The sequence below is a fragment of the Myotis nattereri genome (genome assembly GCF_964212035.1).
Source record: "Myotis nattereri genome assembly, chromosome: 5".
NCBI classification, from domain to species: Eukaryota; Metazoa; Chordata; class Mammalia; order Chiroptera; family Vespertilionidae; genus Myotis; species Myotis nattereri.
In genome coordinates this window covers 6,400,862-6,417,426 of record NC_138080.1, presented here as the reverse complement: position 1 = coordinate 6,417,426, position 16,565 = coordinate 6,400,862, and the positions used below count along the sequence as shown (strand labels likewise).

The window sequence follows — 16,565 nt, the reverse complement described above, 5'->3', positions numbered from 1 at the left end:
CCACTCACCCTGGGGATGCTGGGACCCATGTCAGCTTGTCCATGGGATGAAGGCCAGTCAGGCTGAGGTGCTAAGCAGTGGCCTCCCGCCCTTCCCCCAGACCCCTACACTGCCTCACTGAGGAGTGAGATCGAATCGGACGCCCACGAGTTCGAGGCCGAGTCCTGGAGCCTGTCTGTGGACCCGGCGTACGCAAAGGAACAAAAGAAGGAGGTGGCGAAGAGACAGGATGTGATTTATGGTAAGAAACCCTACGCCCCCACACTGGCATTTCCTTCTTTTCTTTCCTTTTTTCTTTTTTCAAATTTTTCCACCTGGAATCTGGGCTCCACTGCTGACGCCTCCTGAGACTCTCAGCTGCTCACTGCTCTCCCCAGGACAGGGAAGAGGTGGCCAGGAACATCCCCAAGGGTCAGGATGGCCGAATGCCCTGGCCTAACTCATCTTACCTTGTTGGTGACCCTGAGAGAGAAGAAAGGCCTCAGCGTGGCTGAGAGTGGCGTGTTTGGGAAGCATGTCCCTTTCCCCCCATGTGACTGTAGCACCAGCTTCCTGTAGGCACTCCTTCCCACTGGCTGTCAGAGAACCAGGCCATGGGCAGCCACTGTCCTGAGACGGGATGTTGTAGGTTGCAATGAAAATCCCAGCTCCTAAGGCACAGAGCCATTCCCAGGCCAAGAGCTATGCTGGGGGCCCTAGCCCTCCAAGCCCCTTTCAACAGAGTGACAAAGGCCCAAAGGGAGAGAAACAGCAGTGGGAGAGAGAAGCATCGATTGGTTGCCTCTCGTACGCACCCCAACCGAGGACTGAACCCACACCTAGGGATGTGTCCTGACAGGAATCGAACCCACGACCTTTCAGTGTACAGGATGATGTTCCAGCCAACTGGGCCAGCCCAGCCAGGGCTGTTACTGGCTCTTCTCCTGGTCCTCTCTTCATGGGAGCCATCCCCTAAGAATGAGTATTGTGTCACCTGAGGAGGCACTTTGCTGTTCCTTGATGGCATTCTGGGAGGAAATGCTGGTTCTCTCTTGGTATCCCACATGGCAGGTCTAGCTCCGAGACCCCCGTGTGCCACTTGGTAATGTCCACTGGCACCCACGTCCTTCTGCGTTTCACACTCTGAGCTCCCTGCCTGGCCCAGAGTAAGGTGGGGTGTGGCTGTGGAGGAAAACCTTTTGGATGCTTTCCCTCAGGGTCCAGAGCCAGGCCACAGATCCTGCAGAGAGGGGCAGGGGCACCAGCCTAGATACCCCCTTCCATCTGGGCAGCCAGTTGCCACCTGATCCATACTGCTGTGCAAACACAGACTGCTTCCAGCCCTCCTCCCGCCCCCTCTGGACACCTGGGGCCCAGCCCTGTTGACCTTGGTTTTATCTTGAAGAGCTTTAAGGCCTTGTCTTGAATATCAGAAAAACTCTAACACAAAACCTGATCTTTCTTTGCCTTTTACAATGAATTCAAATCTCACTTGCCCTGGCCAGGTGGCTTAGCCTGAGTCTGGCCATTGACATGCACAAATGTGTGAGTTTCACACCCCAAGGAGTGGTGTTTATCCAATCTTCTGGCTTAAACAGCCTTGAAATGTCTTTGTTCGACTCTAGGCACAAAGCCCTCCTGTGGCCCCAGCTGATATGACTCAGTGGATAGAGCATTAGGCCAAGGACTGAAGGGTCCTGGGTTCGATTCCTGTGAAGAGCACTATCTCGGTTGCAGGCTCAATGCCCAGCCCCGGTCGGGAAGCAGCCAGTAGATGTGTGTCTCACACATCAATATTTCTTTTTCTCTGTCTCTCTCCCTCCCTTCCAGTCTCCCTAAGAGTCAATCGAAAAATCCTCAGGCAGGATTAACAACAACAAAAACACCCTCCTGTGAATTTGACAGTACACATTGTGGGTCCTCCCTGTCCTGATGTCACTCCATCCCCCGCTGCTCCCTTAAGCTGGGAGCCCTGCAGGACTGGGGCCGGAAGGCCTGGCCCCTGGGCAGGAAGGCCTCGGGGACAAGGATTTGGGTGGAGAACGGAGAAGCCAGCCTGGTGCGTGGTGGGCAGGCAGCACACACAGTGCCCCCGTGGGACACGAGGAGCCAAGCCAGGGTGTGCTCCCACTCGGGGTAAGTTCTGTCGTCCATGTCTCCGCAGAGCTGATACAGACGGAGGTGCACCACGTGCGGACGCTCAAGATCATGCTGAAGGTCTACTCCAGGGCCCTGCAGGAGGAGCTGCAGTTCAGCAGCAAGGCCGTCAGCCGCCTCTTCCCGTGTGCAGACGACCTGCTCGAGGTGCATGGCCACTTTCTCTCTCGGCTAAAGGAACGCCGCCAGGAGTCCCTGGAAGAGGGCAGCGACCGGAATTACATCATCCAGAAAATCGGGGACCTCCTGGTACAGCAGGTGGGCAAGGCCAGAACAAGCCCCGCCCCCTCTGTTCCTCCTAATCACAGAAACATGGCTCCCTGCAGTATTGTAATTCATAAGAAATACACGTGGTCTTCATCCAGCTTCCTGGCTCCCAGCTCCCAGCCCTGGGGTTTCCTGAGTGCTGAGAGCATAAAGGTGTCTGGTCTGTGAATGAGGTAACTGTCAGGAAGAGCCTAAGGATGGCAGCTGATTGCCAGGGGACCCGACCATTGATGAGAGGGTTGGAATTTCGTCCCACCCCCAACAAGAGGGGGTAGAGGTTGAATCAATTGATAGTGGTCATTGAGTTAATCAATAGTCACTGTGTAGTGAAGCCTCCGTAAAAACCCAGTATGGTTTGGAGAGCTTGCAAGCTGTGAACACATGGAGATTTGGGGAGTGGTGCCTGGGCAGGTCACGGAAGCTCTGCGCCTTTCCCCATCCTGGCCCCACGCATCTCTTCCATCTGGCTGTTCCTGAGTTACATCCTTTATAACAAACCAGTGATCTAGCAAGTACCATGTCTCTCTCCGTTCTGTGAGCCACTCTAGCAAATTCATCTAACCCAAGAAGGGGATGGTGGGACCTCTGGTTTATAGCCAGTCGGTCAGGGGCTCAGGTGACACCTGGTGTCCTGGGGAGGGATACTTTTGAGGGACTGTACCCTTAACTGTGGAATCTCACGCTGTCTTCAGGTAGACAGTGTCAGACCCTGCTGTTGTCTGAGAATCATTACTATGGAGGGGACCGCCCCCACATTGGAATTGGGCCCAGGAACCCTTTCCCCCGATTGGTTGAGAGCCTGCCGCTCTAGAAGACAGTGATCCGGGGCCCTTCCTGCTGTGTGTGCAGCTAATGGTCTAACCACAGACGCCTAAATAGCAACACGCTTGTGCAATCACTGTCCAGCAGTGCATTCTGGGCTTTTCTTTGGTTGATTGGCTGGCCTTTATTTTTTTTGTCTTGGTGGCTGTGTTTCTTTGTTAGAAGCGTATTGATTACCCAAAGCCATTCATGGGGGAGGGGGGTGCTGACCCTGAATTGACTTCAGAGTCAACCTCTGAGTCTTGGCCAAGATTGACAGAGGATCTCGTTACCCCTCATCTGACCTCAGAGTGCTCCAGGATCTGAGTCAGCTCATGAGAATTAATTAGAAGATACCCCTTTTGCTTTTAAATTTTTCTAACATTCTTTGGCTTAAATATATTTTTTCTTCTCAGATTTCAGGAAGTTGTTACAGCACCTATAATGGCATAAAGCTCATGAGCACTTGAGCTTTCTGTGCCTTGCCGTGAGACACCTGTAATGAAGCATTGCTGTGTTTGAGGGTGTGTTAGAGAAGAAAGTTAAATTGCAAGTGAACTTAGTATTTGTTTTAGGAGAAAACAGATGAGCTGGAAGAAAACTTTCCCTGGTGGTTAACATCTCCACTGTCTTTCTTCAGTTTTCAGGTGAAAATGGAGAGAGAATGAAAAAGAAATATGGTGTCTTTTGTAGTGGACACAACGAAGCAGTCAGTCATTACAAATTGTTGCTGCAGCAAAATAAGAAATTTCAAAACTTGATCAAGGTAAAAAGAACTATAATTTTAATTAAAAACATATCCTCTTTGCTGTAGGTTTTCCCCTACAGAACTGTTTGGAGATCCTTTGATTAAGGTGCCTGTTATAAATCAATGACTTTCAAGTTGTTACTTCATTCTTAATGACACATTCAGAACAAGTCAGTGGAATCTTCTGGAGAATCCCCAGGTGCAAAGTAGAGTTAGAGCTTTGTTCCTCGACACACCACAGTGGCCCTGAGATGCCCCAGCATAGAGCTGACCATCCTTCTCAAAATGTTTAGGTGACACAGTGTGGTTTCAAGGGGCACCCTCCCCTGGAGCCACCCCCTCCAGAGTCACCTGTTGTGGCTTCAGACACTCCGACTGATGCAAGGTGTGCCTTACTCTAAACCTTTGCCTCCTCCCCTCTCTGGTCCCCATTTGTTCCCTGATAGCCTGTGGAATGACCCACACCCATGTTTTGCCTATCAGTGTGTGGATGCTCAAGCTCAGAACTAAACATACGTCCCCAGCCTGGGTCAGCCGGGTCGGGCCAGGCCCACCTCCCACGTTCTAGACAGGACACCTGGTTGAGGCAGCGGGGCTCCATCAGCGTGGCTCTGCAGCAGCCCCCGCCACCTGATCCCGAAGGCTTCCGCCACCTGCCACCTGTACCGAGGTGACATTCTCTAGCGAATGGTCACTTCACGCCATTGCCATCCTAGTGGATAGACATGAAAGGGAGAGGGCCCTTCAGGGCCTGAATTCATCTGTGCTGAGCAGTGGGACAGGCCACCCGACGTCATGGCTAGAAACACCTGGGAAGTGGGCAGGTTCTGGTGAGTCTCACGCATCCCTCCGGGACTCCCGGTCCTCCCTGCAGTGCTGGCATTTCTGAAGCAGGCGGACGGTGGCTGGTACGCTCTGGAGAGCTGCTCTCAGTCCCCACCCAGGAACGGCTTCTGAAGGCCAGTTCTTGGGCTCTTACCAGAGGTGTGCGTCAGACGCCAGCAGGGAGCGGTTCAGGAGGCCCCCGCCCAGTCATTCTGGAAGGTTCCAGCAGCCGTCAATCAGGGTTGGGATCCCATGCAGGGTGCGTGTGTGCATCATGCAGCTCTCCAGGTGGTTTCCATACCCGCCCCTGGCCCCTGGCTGGGTCTGGTTTCTTCTCAGCTGCTCTCTCGGGGGCCCTCTTACAACAGGCATGGCTGTCTTGGCCTTTGTTGCCTTTACGCAAACAGAGGGGCTCCCTGCTTTTAAATACCTGGTGAAGTGCAGAGAAAAGGTCCCCGCCAGCCAGGAGAGGAAGGCGCGCCCAGCCTCAGGATCCGATCCAGTTAAACTCACTGACTTGGCAGGAATAAAACGTCAGTGTGTCATGGTTTCTTTCCATTTCATAGAAAATCGGCAGCTCTTCCATCGTGAGACGCCTTGGCGTGCAGGAGTGCGTTCTTCTGGTCGCTCAGCGCATAACCAAGTACCCCGTGCTGGTGGAGCGCATCCTTCAGAACACGGAAGGTGCGCAGCTGCCCCTGCCCTGCCCGTGGTGCTGGGGTCTGTCTGCCTGCCCCTCTGGGCAGCGGATTGGATAAGTGCCCCTCGGATTTGTCCCTGGTTCTCTGGGTTCAGCTGAGCGTGGCGATCATGAGCCAGGCGCCACCATGCAAATCCACTGTGTTGGGTGCTGGGGTTTCCAACAAAGAAAGATGGGCACTGAGTCTCGTTTGCCTGCTGTTACCCCTGCCCCTGGCACAGGCATCTGGGGAGTGGATGAATGATGGAGAAAGTGCCCTCGTTAAGGTCACTCCTGAGTGATCCATACGGGCACAGAGTCCAGGGGCAGGGCCATGAGAGGGACTCGCCTACAACATGGAGGGCAGAGGAGAAGCCAGGGCAGTGCTGGCCATGCTCCCTCCACTCCAGGGGATTTGAGCGTGGGAAAATGAGCACGTTTCCCCACCACGAAAGCCGTATCCCTAGCTCGTGGCGATGGCAGGGGTGCAGGGAGGCTGTTGACCAGGCAGTGCCCACGGAGCTGTGCAGGGCTGCTCTTTCCAGGGCGGTGCACCTGACTTCAACAGACACTCTGGGCAAAACCCCAGCGCTGGGCTAGTGCATGTATTTTGGAAAAGCATTGATGTCTTGGGAAATTCAAGTTGGGAGGTGATTCTCGAGGGTCCCCTAAGCAGTCCTGCCTCAGGGAATGCAGCTCACAGACCCCGTAGTGTGTCCACCTCTGTCATGTTCATGAACGCAGACGAAGGAAAGCACTAACTCTGCTGTGTGTGGCAGCTGGCTCCAAGGACTACGAAGACCTGACCCAGGCCCTGAACCTCATCAAAGACGTTATCTCACAAGTGGACACCCAGGTCAGCGAGTGCGAGAAAGGCCAGCGCCTCAGAGAGATCGCGGGGAGGATGGACCTGAAGTCCTCCAGCAAGCTCAAGAACGGGCTGCCCTTCCGCAAGGAGGACATGCTGCAGCGGCAGCTGCACCTGGAGGGCACGCTGGCCTGGAAGACCACGGCGGGGCGCCTGAAAGGTGAAGTCTGCCCGGCGTGCAGCGCGCTCTGGGGGTGCTGGGCACTGCTTTGGAGTAAGAGCACCGTCCGAGGGGGTGGGCACCCTCTGCATTGCTGGTGCCGTCGAGGAGTAGTGGCTCCATCTTCGACCGGTGGCACCTTCTTGGTTTGGTACCACCTTGAATCGGTGCTGCCAACTTGGAGTGGTGCCACGACCTTGGAGGAGGGGTGCCCTCTGGGTCAGTGAGCACCATTTGGGGCTGGTGGGTGCCGCTGGCCAGAGCCACTGCGGTCTGGCTGCTTTGTGGCTGAAGGGAGATTGTGTGCAGAGTCGGGATGAGCACAGGCAGCCAGGAGTGTAGTGAGAATGAGATGCTCACAGCAGCACCCTCTCCCTCCACGTTTGAGGTGGTGGGATGCACACCGGGCGGGCATGGGACTCAGACGTTTGAACAGAAATCCAAAGCTTCGTGAGGCCCAGGTTACTTCCAAACAAGCCGTGGGTGCGCCTGCAGTGGCCCACCCACCAGAGAGCCTGGTTTGGGTAGAAAACACCACACAGACCTCAGTGCCCCCCGCACCCCAGTCACGGCTAAGCGTGTGCTCCGAGCCCAGCTTTCAGAATTCATGGCGTGATCTCACGCTTGAGGTTCATGAGCCTCTGGAAGCATCCTGGCCTGTCCACTGGCATCAGCATCTGTACAGATCCTAAAGGGAGCGGCAAATCCTCAGGTGGTCAGACGATGGAATGTGTCTGTGGTATTTTGCATGACATGCGTCCAGTAGATACAGTTGCAGCGGTTCTCAATCTGTGGGTCGCGAACAATGAAAATACATCCTGCATATCAGATATTTACATGACGATTCATAACCGTAGCAGCATTACAGTTATGAAGTAGCAATGAAAATAATGTTATGGTTGGGTCACCACAACATGAGGAACTGTAGTAAAGGGTCACGGCATTAGGAAGGTGGAGAACCGCTAGTTTAGTGCCTCCCGTGTGCCAGGCCTGAGGTGGGTGGTAGAAGGCCCCTCCCTGCCCTTATGGGGCTCCCGTCAGCGGGCAGAGAGAGAGACCAGTCCACAGAAACGTAGTGCGAAGTGTAGTAAGTGCTTTGGGGGAAGCCAGAGGCTGGGATGAGAGGGTGTCTGATTCTCCCTGAGGAAGCCGTGCTCCCGGGCATGACTGCTCGTGTCGGAACTACACTCAGGATCGTACCACGTGCTCGGGTGCTGTGAGAGGTACTCACAGGGACAAGACACCCACCTGCTGCCCCGGGAAGGAGGCTCGGGCCACGAGGGGACGGGAGTGCATTGCTGCAGGAGGAGGCAGGAAGCTGGGGTCCAGCACCTCAGGTCCCAGGTGGCCTGGGGCAGGTAGAAGGAGGGAGGGGGCGGAGTTCACATTTGAGAAATCATAGTGAGAGAACCTCAAAGACCAGACCCAGCAGGCACTGTTACAACAGGGGGCGTCGGGGCACAGGGCCTGGCAGTGGGAACCCAGGCAGGTGGGGGCAGCGCAGGGGGGAGGCGTGAGGTCGAAAGGAAACCCTCAGGCTCCTGCAGAAGCGTCATGGCTCCGGGCTGAGAGTGGCCCAGGCTCCTCCCATGGTGCCCAAGGCCTCCTCAGGGTCCATGTCTCCTGGCACCCCGTGCATTGCCTCCTGTCCTCTCCCCTTAGATGTCCTTGCCGTCCTGTTGACCGATGTGCTGTTGCTGCTACAAGAAAAGGATCAGAAGTACGTCTTTGCTTCTGTGGTACGTGTCCTCTCTTCACACGAAGGGCTGCTGGCTGCGCAGAAGGCGCTGGGTGGAGGGGGGGCCAGGCTGCATCCACAACTAGACAGAACAGCACAGCGAGGTGGCTAGACAAGCCCATCCGTAAGTCACGTGTTGTCCCCGTCCTCCCAGGGCCAGAAGGTTCCAGAAGGCAGGAGTAGAAGTTCCCCAGAACAGGGGTCCTGTCTAGTTGGTCTGACGAGGCTGCAAGGGCTCGTGCAGACATCCTCTGTCTGCATTCTGTGTTTCTGTCAAAGCGCTCAGATCCTCACCGGCCCTGGCCTTGCCAGGAAAGCCCCTCTGCCCTTCCCAGGGACTTTCCAGCTGGACGCTGAGAACACGCTCAGGCAGCCACCACCCTGTGCTTGACCATGTTGATCCCACAGCAGGCTGGCCCCAGGAGACCCTTGCTGTGGGAGCCACGCCTGCCACGGGCTCTGCGCAGCCGGTGGGCTGGGGGTCGGGCTGGGAAGCCAGTCACCCTCCCCACCCACAGCCCCCGGGACTTGCTTCCTCCTCCGCTCACCTGCAGGGCCCCGCGTCCTCAGGGTCTAACAGCACAGACCTCCCTGCGGGGGAGGCGTGATCCCCCGCCAGGCCTCCAAGCTCACCTGACGAGGAGGGCAGTGCTGACTCAGCTATGAAGTCACGCACCTTTCCCAGATTTGAAAGCCTCCCAGTTTCCCAGCACGCGGACGGGCCAGGCTGCTCGGTGGAACCTCGTCTGCCCTTGGCCCCAGCACGCCTGTGTGCTGTCGGTGCCCTCGCTTGAGGGTGATGCGATGCTGCGGTCTGCTTGGTGTCTGCTCCCTGTGTCCCCGCATGGTTGTCCCTCTGCGCGCGTCTGTCTCTTCTTATAGGGACACCAGTCAGATTGGGTCAGGACCACCTTAATGACCTCGTTTTAACTTAATCACCCACGCGAAGGCCCGTCTCCAAATGCAGTCACGTTCTGAGTGCAGGGGGTGATGGCTTCAACGTATGAATTTGAGGGAACACCATTCAGCCCAAAACAACCAGCTGAAAATGTGTATTTTACTATCTTCTTACGGGACTGCTCACTGGGAGTACTGGTTGGCCCTGGGTGTTTGGGACCAGGGGCAGGAGGAAGATTTATTGTCATAGTTACTATCTGCTCTTGTTTTCCTGTTTGTTTTGTTGTTGTTGTTTTTTAGTTTTGTGCTGTGTACATGTGTTATCCTATATAAAAGAGGCCAATATGCAAATTGTCCCCTCAACTGGGAGTTCTACCAGTTCAACCAGAGGGTGGGGCCCGCCGACCACCACCCACAGCCCCGCCGGACCCCACCTGTGCACACATTCATGTACTGGGCCTCTAGCTGATTATAAAACACATTTGTTTAAGCACATTAAACAGATGCATTAAAGGATACAAGGATGTCATAGCAATAGTGTCTTTTTCCCCCAGATGGTAAAACATTTCTACTTTGGATTGCTTGGAAATAAGTGGGGCGCCCTGCAGTAGGTAAAAGGTGACCCTCCCACCTTGTTCCACCCACGTAGGACTCGAAGCGCCCCGTCATCTCATTACAAAAGCTCATTGTGAGGGAAGTAGCCAACGAGGAAAAAGCCATGTTTCTGATCAGTGCCTCCCTGAAAGGGCCTGAGATGTACGAGATCTACACCAGTTCCAAGGAGGAGAGAAACGCCTGGATGGCCCACATCCGAAGGGCCGTTGAGAGGTGAGCAGGGCCGGTGTGTTCCACGCGGGCCATTTTGCCCTTGGCTGTGACCTTGACCTGCCCAAGAGAGCACCAGAAACCACAGGCGGACAGAGACCTTTGCTTCCCCTCTCCGCTCTCCACCTTGTGCTTTGTCCTCCCCTTCATTCAAAGATGCCACCATTCCGACTCCTCTAAAGAGGCCCCAGCGTGTCTCGCCAGGGGACGTGGAGCCCGGCAGCTCTGACTTCTGTTCTGGTGGGACACAGGCCTGAGACACAAGCTGTCCCCATCCTACCACCACCCACCTCCCCCCCCCCACCCCCTCCCCACCCCTGTCTGGGGCCAGACCTCTTGGAGCAGATCATGGCATTCTGTCCTTCCTCCCCGGGCCAGGGAACCTCGGACCCCAGCCCTGTGGTTCTCTGTGATTCCTGGCTCCTGGTCCACCCAGCAGATGGGAAAAGGGGGCCCAGCCCCCACACCTAGGCAGCCTGCCGCTTCCTCTCTCAGCGCCTGGAAACCTCCAAAGCCTTAGCCTGTTGGGAGCTCCCTCCGTCCTCGCCTCAGCCCTGCTAGCCTCGCAGCCTCCGTGCGGGGCAGGGCCCTAGGAAGAGCTGTCCCCAGTCTCTTCCTCCCGCTGTGGCCGGCATTTAAAACGTGGCTGGTCCTGGCCCAGTAGTTCAGTTGGTTAGAGCATCGTCCTGATCCACTAAGGTTTCGGGTTTGAACCCCGGTCAAGACACATACAAAAATTAACCAATGAATGCATAAGTAAGTGGGACAACAAATTGATGTGTGTCTTTCTCTCTCAAAATCAAATTTTAAAAATTTAAAAAGCGGTGACATGGCTTTCAAGGCATTTTAAATAAACAAATAAATAATAAAACCTGTGGCTGGTGATATCCCAGCACTGAGATTAGGTTCATGCTAATGGCTGTCTTGCTCTTCCCTGTCCTTGTTCTGCAACATTGACCAGCTAACCCGACCACAAAATGAGATCCTCTTATCAGCTGGTTCTGAGATAAACTTCTCAGGCCCGTTCCGAGGCCAGTCCGCCCGTGAGCATTCTCAGCCGTCTGTCCCCCTCCCCGCAGCTGTCCTGACGAGGAGGAAGGGCCCTTCAGCGAGGCTGAGGAGGAGAGGAAGGTGGTGGAGGCCCGCGCCCTGAGGCTGAGGGACTTCCAAGGTAAGAGGGAGGGAGTCTGGGCACCCATGCCCACGATGTGCCCCCTACATGGTGGTGGTGACATGGCCCTGCAGAGCACTCCTTAGGCAGCAGGCCTGGGCCCACCAGTGGCATTTCTGCTCTGTCCCATTGGGATTGGCCGTGGCGAGAATCACTGCGCAAGTGACCGGTTCTGCTGTGGCCGCCTCAGGTCCAGTCCTGTGGGCTGTTGCAGCAGCTTTGTCAGGAGGTGCAGAGTGGTCTCCGGGGTGTGGGGAAGGGAGGAGGGGCACAGCGTCCCAGAGCCCCTTCCAGACACGACTGCTTTGCCACACAGGGCCCCCTCCCACCGTCCGCATTCAGGGGAGTTCACGGTCAGTGTCCCAAGTCACGTACGCAGGAGCACACGGCCCTGTACTAGCGCAGGACCCACAGCCTCCTTCCACAGCCTGGCCCGGGGACCTGGGCTTTCTCCTCCCGATTTTAATTTTTTAAACTACTTTATTGAGATAGAATTCTCACACCATTTAATTCACCCATTTAAAATGTCCCATGCAATGGCTTTTAGCACATCACAGCCATCACCACAATTTATTTTATTTTATTATTATTTTTTTAAAATATATATTGATTTCAGGGAGGAAGGGAAAGGGAAAGAAAGCTAGAAACATCAGTGATGAGAGAGAATCATTAATTGGCTGCCTCCTGCACATCCCCCTCAGGGGATCAAGCCCACAACCTGGGCACGTGCCCTTCACTGGAATCGAACCTGGGACCCTGCAGTCCGCAGGCCAACGTTGTATCCACTGAGCCAAACCAGCCAGGGCACCACAATTAATTTTAGACCATTTTTATCACCCCAAAAGAAACCCTGTCCCTGGTAGCAGTCACTCTGCTCTTCCTCCCCCAGCTCGATAACTTCTAGTCCAGCGGTTCTCAACTTGAGGGTTGCGACCCCTTTGGAGGTTGAACGACCCTTTCACAGGGGTCGCCTAAGACCATTGGAAAACACATATATAATTACATATTGTTTTGTGATTAATCACTATGCTTTACTTATGTTCAATTTGTAACAATGAAAATACATCCTGCATATCAGATATTTACATGACGATTCATAACAGTAGCAACATTATAGTTATGAAGTAGCAACAAAAATAATTTTATGGTTGGGGGTCACCACAACATGAGGAACTGTATTAAAGGGTCACGGCATTAGGAAGGTTGAGAACCACTGTTCTAGTCAGTTATCTCTGAATGTGGCTATTCCAGGGACCTTGTATAAATGGAGTTATAAGCATTTCTCCTTTTACATCTTGCTTATTTCACTTAGCATATTTTCAAGGTCCATCACTTTGCAGCAGGTGTCAGAATTTCCTTCCTTGTTATGACTGAGGAATATTCCATTGTGTGAGTGTAACGCATTGGGCTTGTTTACTCTCCTCCCAGTTTCAACAAATTCCTGTGAGATTTCAGCAAGGTCATTGCCAAGAGCAGTGCCTAGTACTCTGGTCTCAATCAACTTCCCTCTTCCCTCTTCCCGCTCACTAAGGGCATTATTTTAAATAAAGTAACATTTACGCAATAGGTACATAAAATTGGGTAGTATATATTTTATCTCTCTTTGTGAGGAAGTGCACATTTAAATATATTAATTAATTAAAATGTCCAAAAGAAAGGGGAGGAAATCCCATTGGACCCTGGAGGGTATAATCCTAGCAAAGTATTCATTTCATCTCACTCTAACTCACAATTTTCTCTGACAGCAATGAAGTTATGTCCTGCATGGAGACTGTCTCTTTACCACTCATTCCCAAGATTCTTAGTGAATTAGGACTATATATTTTTATCAAGATATTCTTTCCCATTTTGGATCAAAAGCTGAACTCACCCTTAACTTTGAGACACTCCCATCAAAACCAGAAGTCAGCCCTGGCTGGGTGGCTCAGTTGATGGGAGCATTGTCCCCTACACCAAAAGGTTGCAGGTTCGATTCCAGTTAGGGCACACACTTAGGTTGTGGGTTTGATCTTTGGTCAGGGAGCGTATGTAAGGCCGATTAATATTTCTCTCTCTCCCTTGCGCTCTCTCTAAAATCAATTAAAAAACATATCCTCCCGGTGAGGATTTAAAAAACTGGAGCCATCCACTCTCCATTATCATCTTCACCTTGGCAGTCCCAGCCAGGGAATGTTGGGAGAGACAGAAGTAAGGCATGATTGGAAGGGTGGCAACAGAATTATGGTTTTGTGTGTGTGTGTGTGTGTGTGTGTTTTGTTTGTTTATTTGTTTTTTAAGAAAATGGGTGAATGTATTTAATTTAATGTCCTTGTATGAATGACAAAAAACCCAGAATCAGAAGGAAATGATTCATCAAAGCATGTGTAAAAATGGTATTAAAATATGCAGAATGATGTTTTTGCATGTGACATGACTATTTTGCCTACAAAATACAATAGAATCAACTGGAAAATGATTGGAACTGATGAGAGAGTGAGGGATTTAGATGTAGATGTACTGAACGTGATGTAGATGTACTAACAATCACCAGTGAGGAAGTCTGATCCAGTAAGTCGCCGAGATGGCAGCCGTACAAGCATAAAACAGGAAGACTTGTAGGAAGGAGTTTGACCTAAATGCCTGAAGGAGGACGTTCAAGATTAGAAAACTAAATCTTACAAGGCTCTCAGTTTGTCCCAAAATTGGCTTGTTCATGGTCTCACCATACCCCACCGTTTGCTATTTATGATTGTGGGAAGCGATCAGAGGCAGGGCCAGTCCCTCACTGCCTCACCAAGGTTGGATGGAGGGAGCAGTGGACCTTGGGGTGAGGTGGATCAGCAGGGGTCCCCGCAGGCCAGCCCCACTCTGTGAGGCCCCCCCAGTGCCGACTCCTGGGGAACAATCCTAGAGAGCCTGACGGCCACCTCCGTGGCTTCGCAGAACGACTGAGCCTGAAAGACCAGCAGATCGCACAGAGCCTGCGAGAGAAGCAGCAGATCTTCCTGGAGATGGCCGAGATGAGTGGCCTGGACGACTCGGCTCAGCCGCGCCTCCTCTTCCGAGGAGGGGACCTCTCAGAGAACCTGCAGGGCGAGTGGATCCTCAAGTCAGCCATGACCGAGAGTACGTAGCCTTGCCCCAAGGTCCTCATGGGACAGCGCCTCCCTCTACAGCACCATTCTCCCGGTAGTTCCTTGGCCCGGTGTGGCCAACTCGCCACCCTCTCCGGGGCACACTTCTATCTGGCTGGGCAGCTGGGCACCCTCCCCAGCACCTGTTAGAGCCAGAGGGTCGTTAGACGAGACCCAGTGCAAGCCCCTGGTTGCGGACTTAGACCACTTTCTCGCACATTTGACACTCCCGGTGCCTGCCACATGCAAGGCACTGTTCTGGGCCCCAGGGATCTGAAGTTGACAGACGAGTCCCCACATTCAAGAGGTGACTCTCCTTTCTGAGTAGTGGGTCATGGTGATATATCCAGAAGTGCGCACACGTACACATTGATGGTCCTTTCCGAGGGCTCCTGGACCCAGCAGCCCTCCTAGGAGCTGGCCCAGGGTCTGGTGGGAAGATGCACCAGCAGCCAGGGCAGCGCGCTGGCCGGTAGGTGGCCTGCCCCTGTGCGCTTCCTGCCAGGCCTGCTTCGCGGAGCAGTCGGGGTCCATGCCAGAGCCCAGGCAGCTTCCATGCAGCTCCTGAGCCCCCACGTCAGGCCCGCAGCCGTGCTCATTCACCCTCTTTCAGCAGCAAACAAGGCAGACACATCCCCTCCCCTCACAGTGCAGGTAACAGCAGACGGGTCCCATGGACTCTGCCCCGTTCGGTCTGGCTTCCACAGCCGTAGCAGTGTTCCTCCCATTTCTTCAGTGGCTGTTGTTCTTGGCCCCTGAGGCCTCTTGTGTCCTGGGCCTCGGCCAACCCCCTCACCTGGGCAAAGCCTGTTTGTCCTAGAGCACTTTGTGTGACCAGCCGTGTCCCCAAGTCCTCCCTCCATGACCCCTAACATTCTGGATGATTGTCACCACACAAGCAGTGGCCACACAGTTCCTTACTGGACCCAGCATACCCTCAGGCCCAGGGTCCAGGATGCCCCGTCCACATGCTGCCCCACGGGGCTGGTCTCTCCTTTAGCCACGGAGAGGCCTGACCTGGGCAGAGCGCCTGTGCAGGGAGTGCACAGGGTCAGTGGGGCTGGTCCCCACCGCCCTCTGCCCTGGCCCTGCACCACACCTGACGCTCACAGTGTGACTGCACAGAGTGACTGCATCCCGCCTGTCTCCTTCCACAGTCGAGGATATCCAGAGCCTCGTCTGCAGGCGGCTGGGCGGCACCAGTGGCCAGGCAGAGGGGGGTGCCCCTGCGGGCCTGCACCAGAGGGCAGAGGCCTTTGGAGGCTCCAACAGCACCAGTGACCCTGGCAAGAGTGAGTGGTACCTCCTCCCCCAAGGGCTGGGCCCCGGGACCCTCGGGAAGGAAGGCCAGTAGCGGCAGCAGGTTCGGGCTCCTCAGATATTCCCTTTGCTCACGTCCTTGGCAAAGCCGGCATCTGCTGTTTGGCGTCTCTGCTGCTACTTCCTGTCGGCGTCCGTGAACCCCCTATGGTCAGGGTCAGGGACCGTCTGAGTGTTGTTGGTCATGTCTGACAGCAGCCGGGCCTGCTCCTGCCGATCTGTGCGCCACAGATGCCACGTTTCGGCACAGGCCTAAGGCAGCAGCCCAGCCACCATTTCCTGCCTGGGTTCGGGCCGGGGGAGAGGGGGGTCTAGACCCTGCGGAACCCCAAGCATCCTCACGGGCCTGGCCTGGGCTTTTAGGTGACAGTTGTAGGAAGAAGGTATGCAGCAGTGACCTCAGCCCAGGAGACTGGCAAGACCCTGTGAGCAGTGCAGATGCGAAGCTCGGCGACACCCCAGGCGCCTCTGAGGAAGCACCGTGGGTGGTACGTTGCTCCCTCGGGCCAGTCCTGAGCTCAGGACAGCGCCGGCCCAGTTCTTGTCACTGCTCAGCCTCTCCTCACGGCCAGCGGCATGTGCGGTTCGCTTCATGGGGAATAGCCTGTCTCAGTCAGGCAGCGCGCCAGCTAGTGAGCCTCATGTCTCCTCCTGCAGGCCGGCATGTGGGAGGCCGGGGGGGCGGGCTCAGGGCAGCAGCCGTGGCCTCCCACAGGTGAGGAGCACCATGCGGGGCCATGAGCGGTCAGTGTCCTCACAGCCACGATGCCAATCATGCTGGCTGCTCCCTCCCCTTCGACTCAGAACACCCACCCTTGCCAAGCGTCGGGTGAGAGCAGGGCCGGGCGGCGTGCTGAGTCCGAGGCCAGTGCCATGGCCAGGCCCCTGCCAGCTGCCTCCCGCCTCCGGAGCCACCCTGCGCCCTCACTGTCCAGGCAGTGAGGAAGGCCTACCCGTGCTGGGGCAGTCTCGTCAGCACGGAGTCTGGCTTGCTTCCTTAGCAGCTGTGTGCTCCGA

At 54.9% G+C, this 16,565-nt stretch overlaps 1 protein-coding gene across 1 annotated transcript in view; it reads left to right on the top strand.

Annotated features, from left to right (window-relative positions):
- The window catches only part of ARHGEF18 (Rho/Rac guanine nucleotide exchange factor 18), a 97,829-nt gene that overhangs the window by 77,036 nt on the left and 4,228 nt on the right, over nt 1–16,565 (top strand). The window contains exons 14-24 of the mRNA XM_081091524.1: nt 101–241; nt 2,144–2,394; nt 3,845–3,970; nt 5,344–5,461; nt 6,236–6,484; nt 8,147–8,223; nt 9,769–9,947; nt 11,024–11,115; nt 14,038–14,220; nt 15,386–15,520; nt 15,912–16,036. Coding sequence (XP_080947650.1) covers nt 101–241; nt 2,144–2,394; nt 3,845–3,970; nt 5,344–5,461; nt 6,236–6,484; nt 8,147–8,223; nt 9,769–9,947; nt 11,024–11,115; nt 14,038–14,220; nt 15,386–15,520; nt 15,912–16,036 — 1,676 coding nt within the window. The remainder of the gene's footprint in view (nt 1–100; nt 242–2,143; nt 2,395–3,844; nt 3,971–5,343; nt 5,462–6,235; nt 6,485–8,146; nt 8,224–9,768; nt 9,948–11,023; nt 11,116–14,037; nt 14,221–15,385; nt 15,521–15,911; nt 16,037–16,565) is intronic.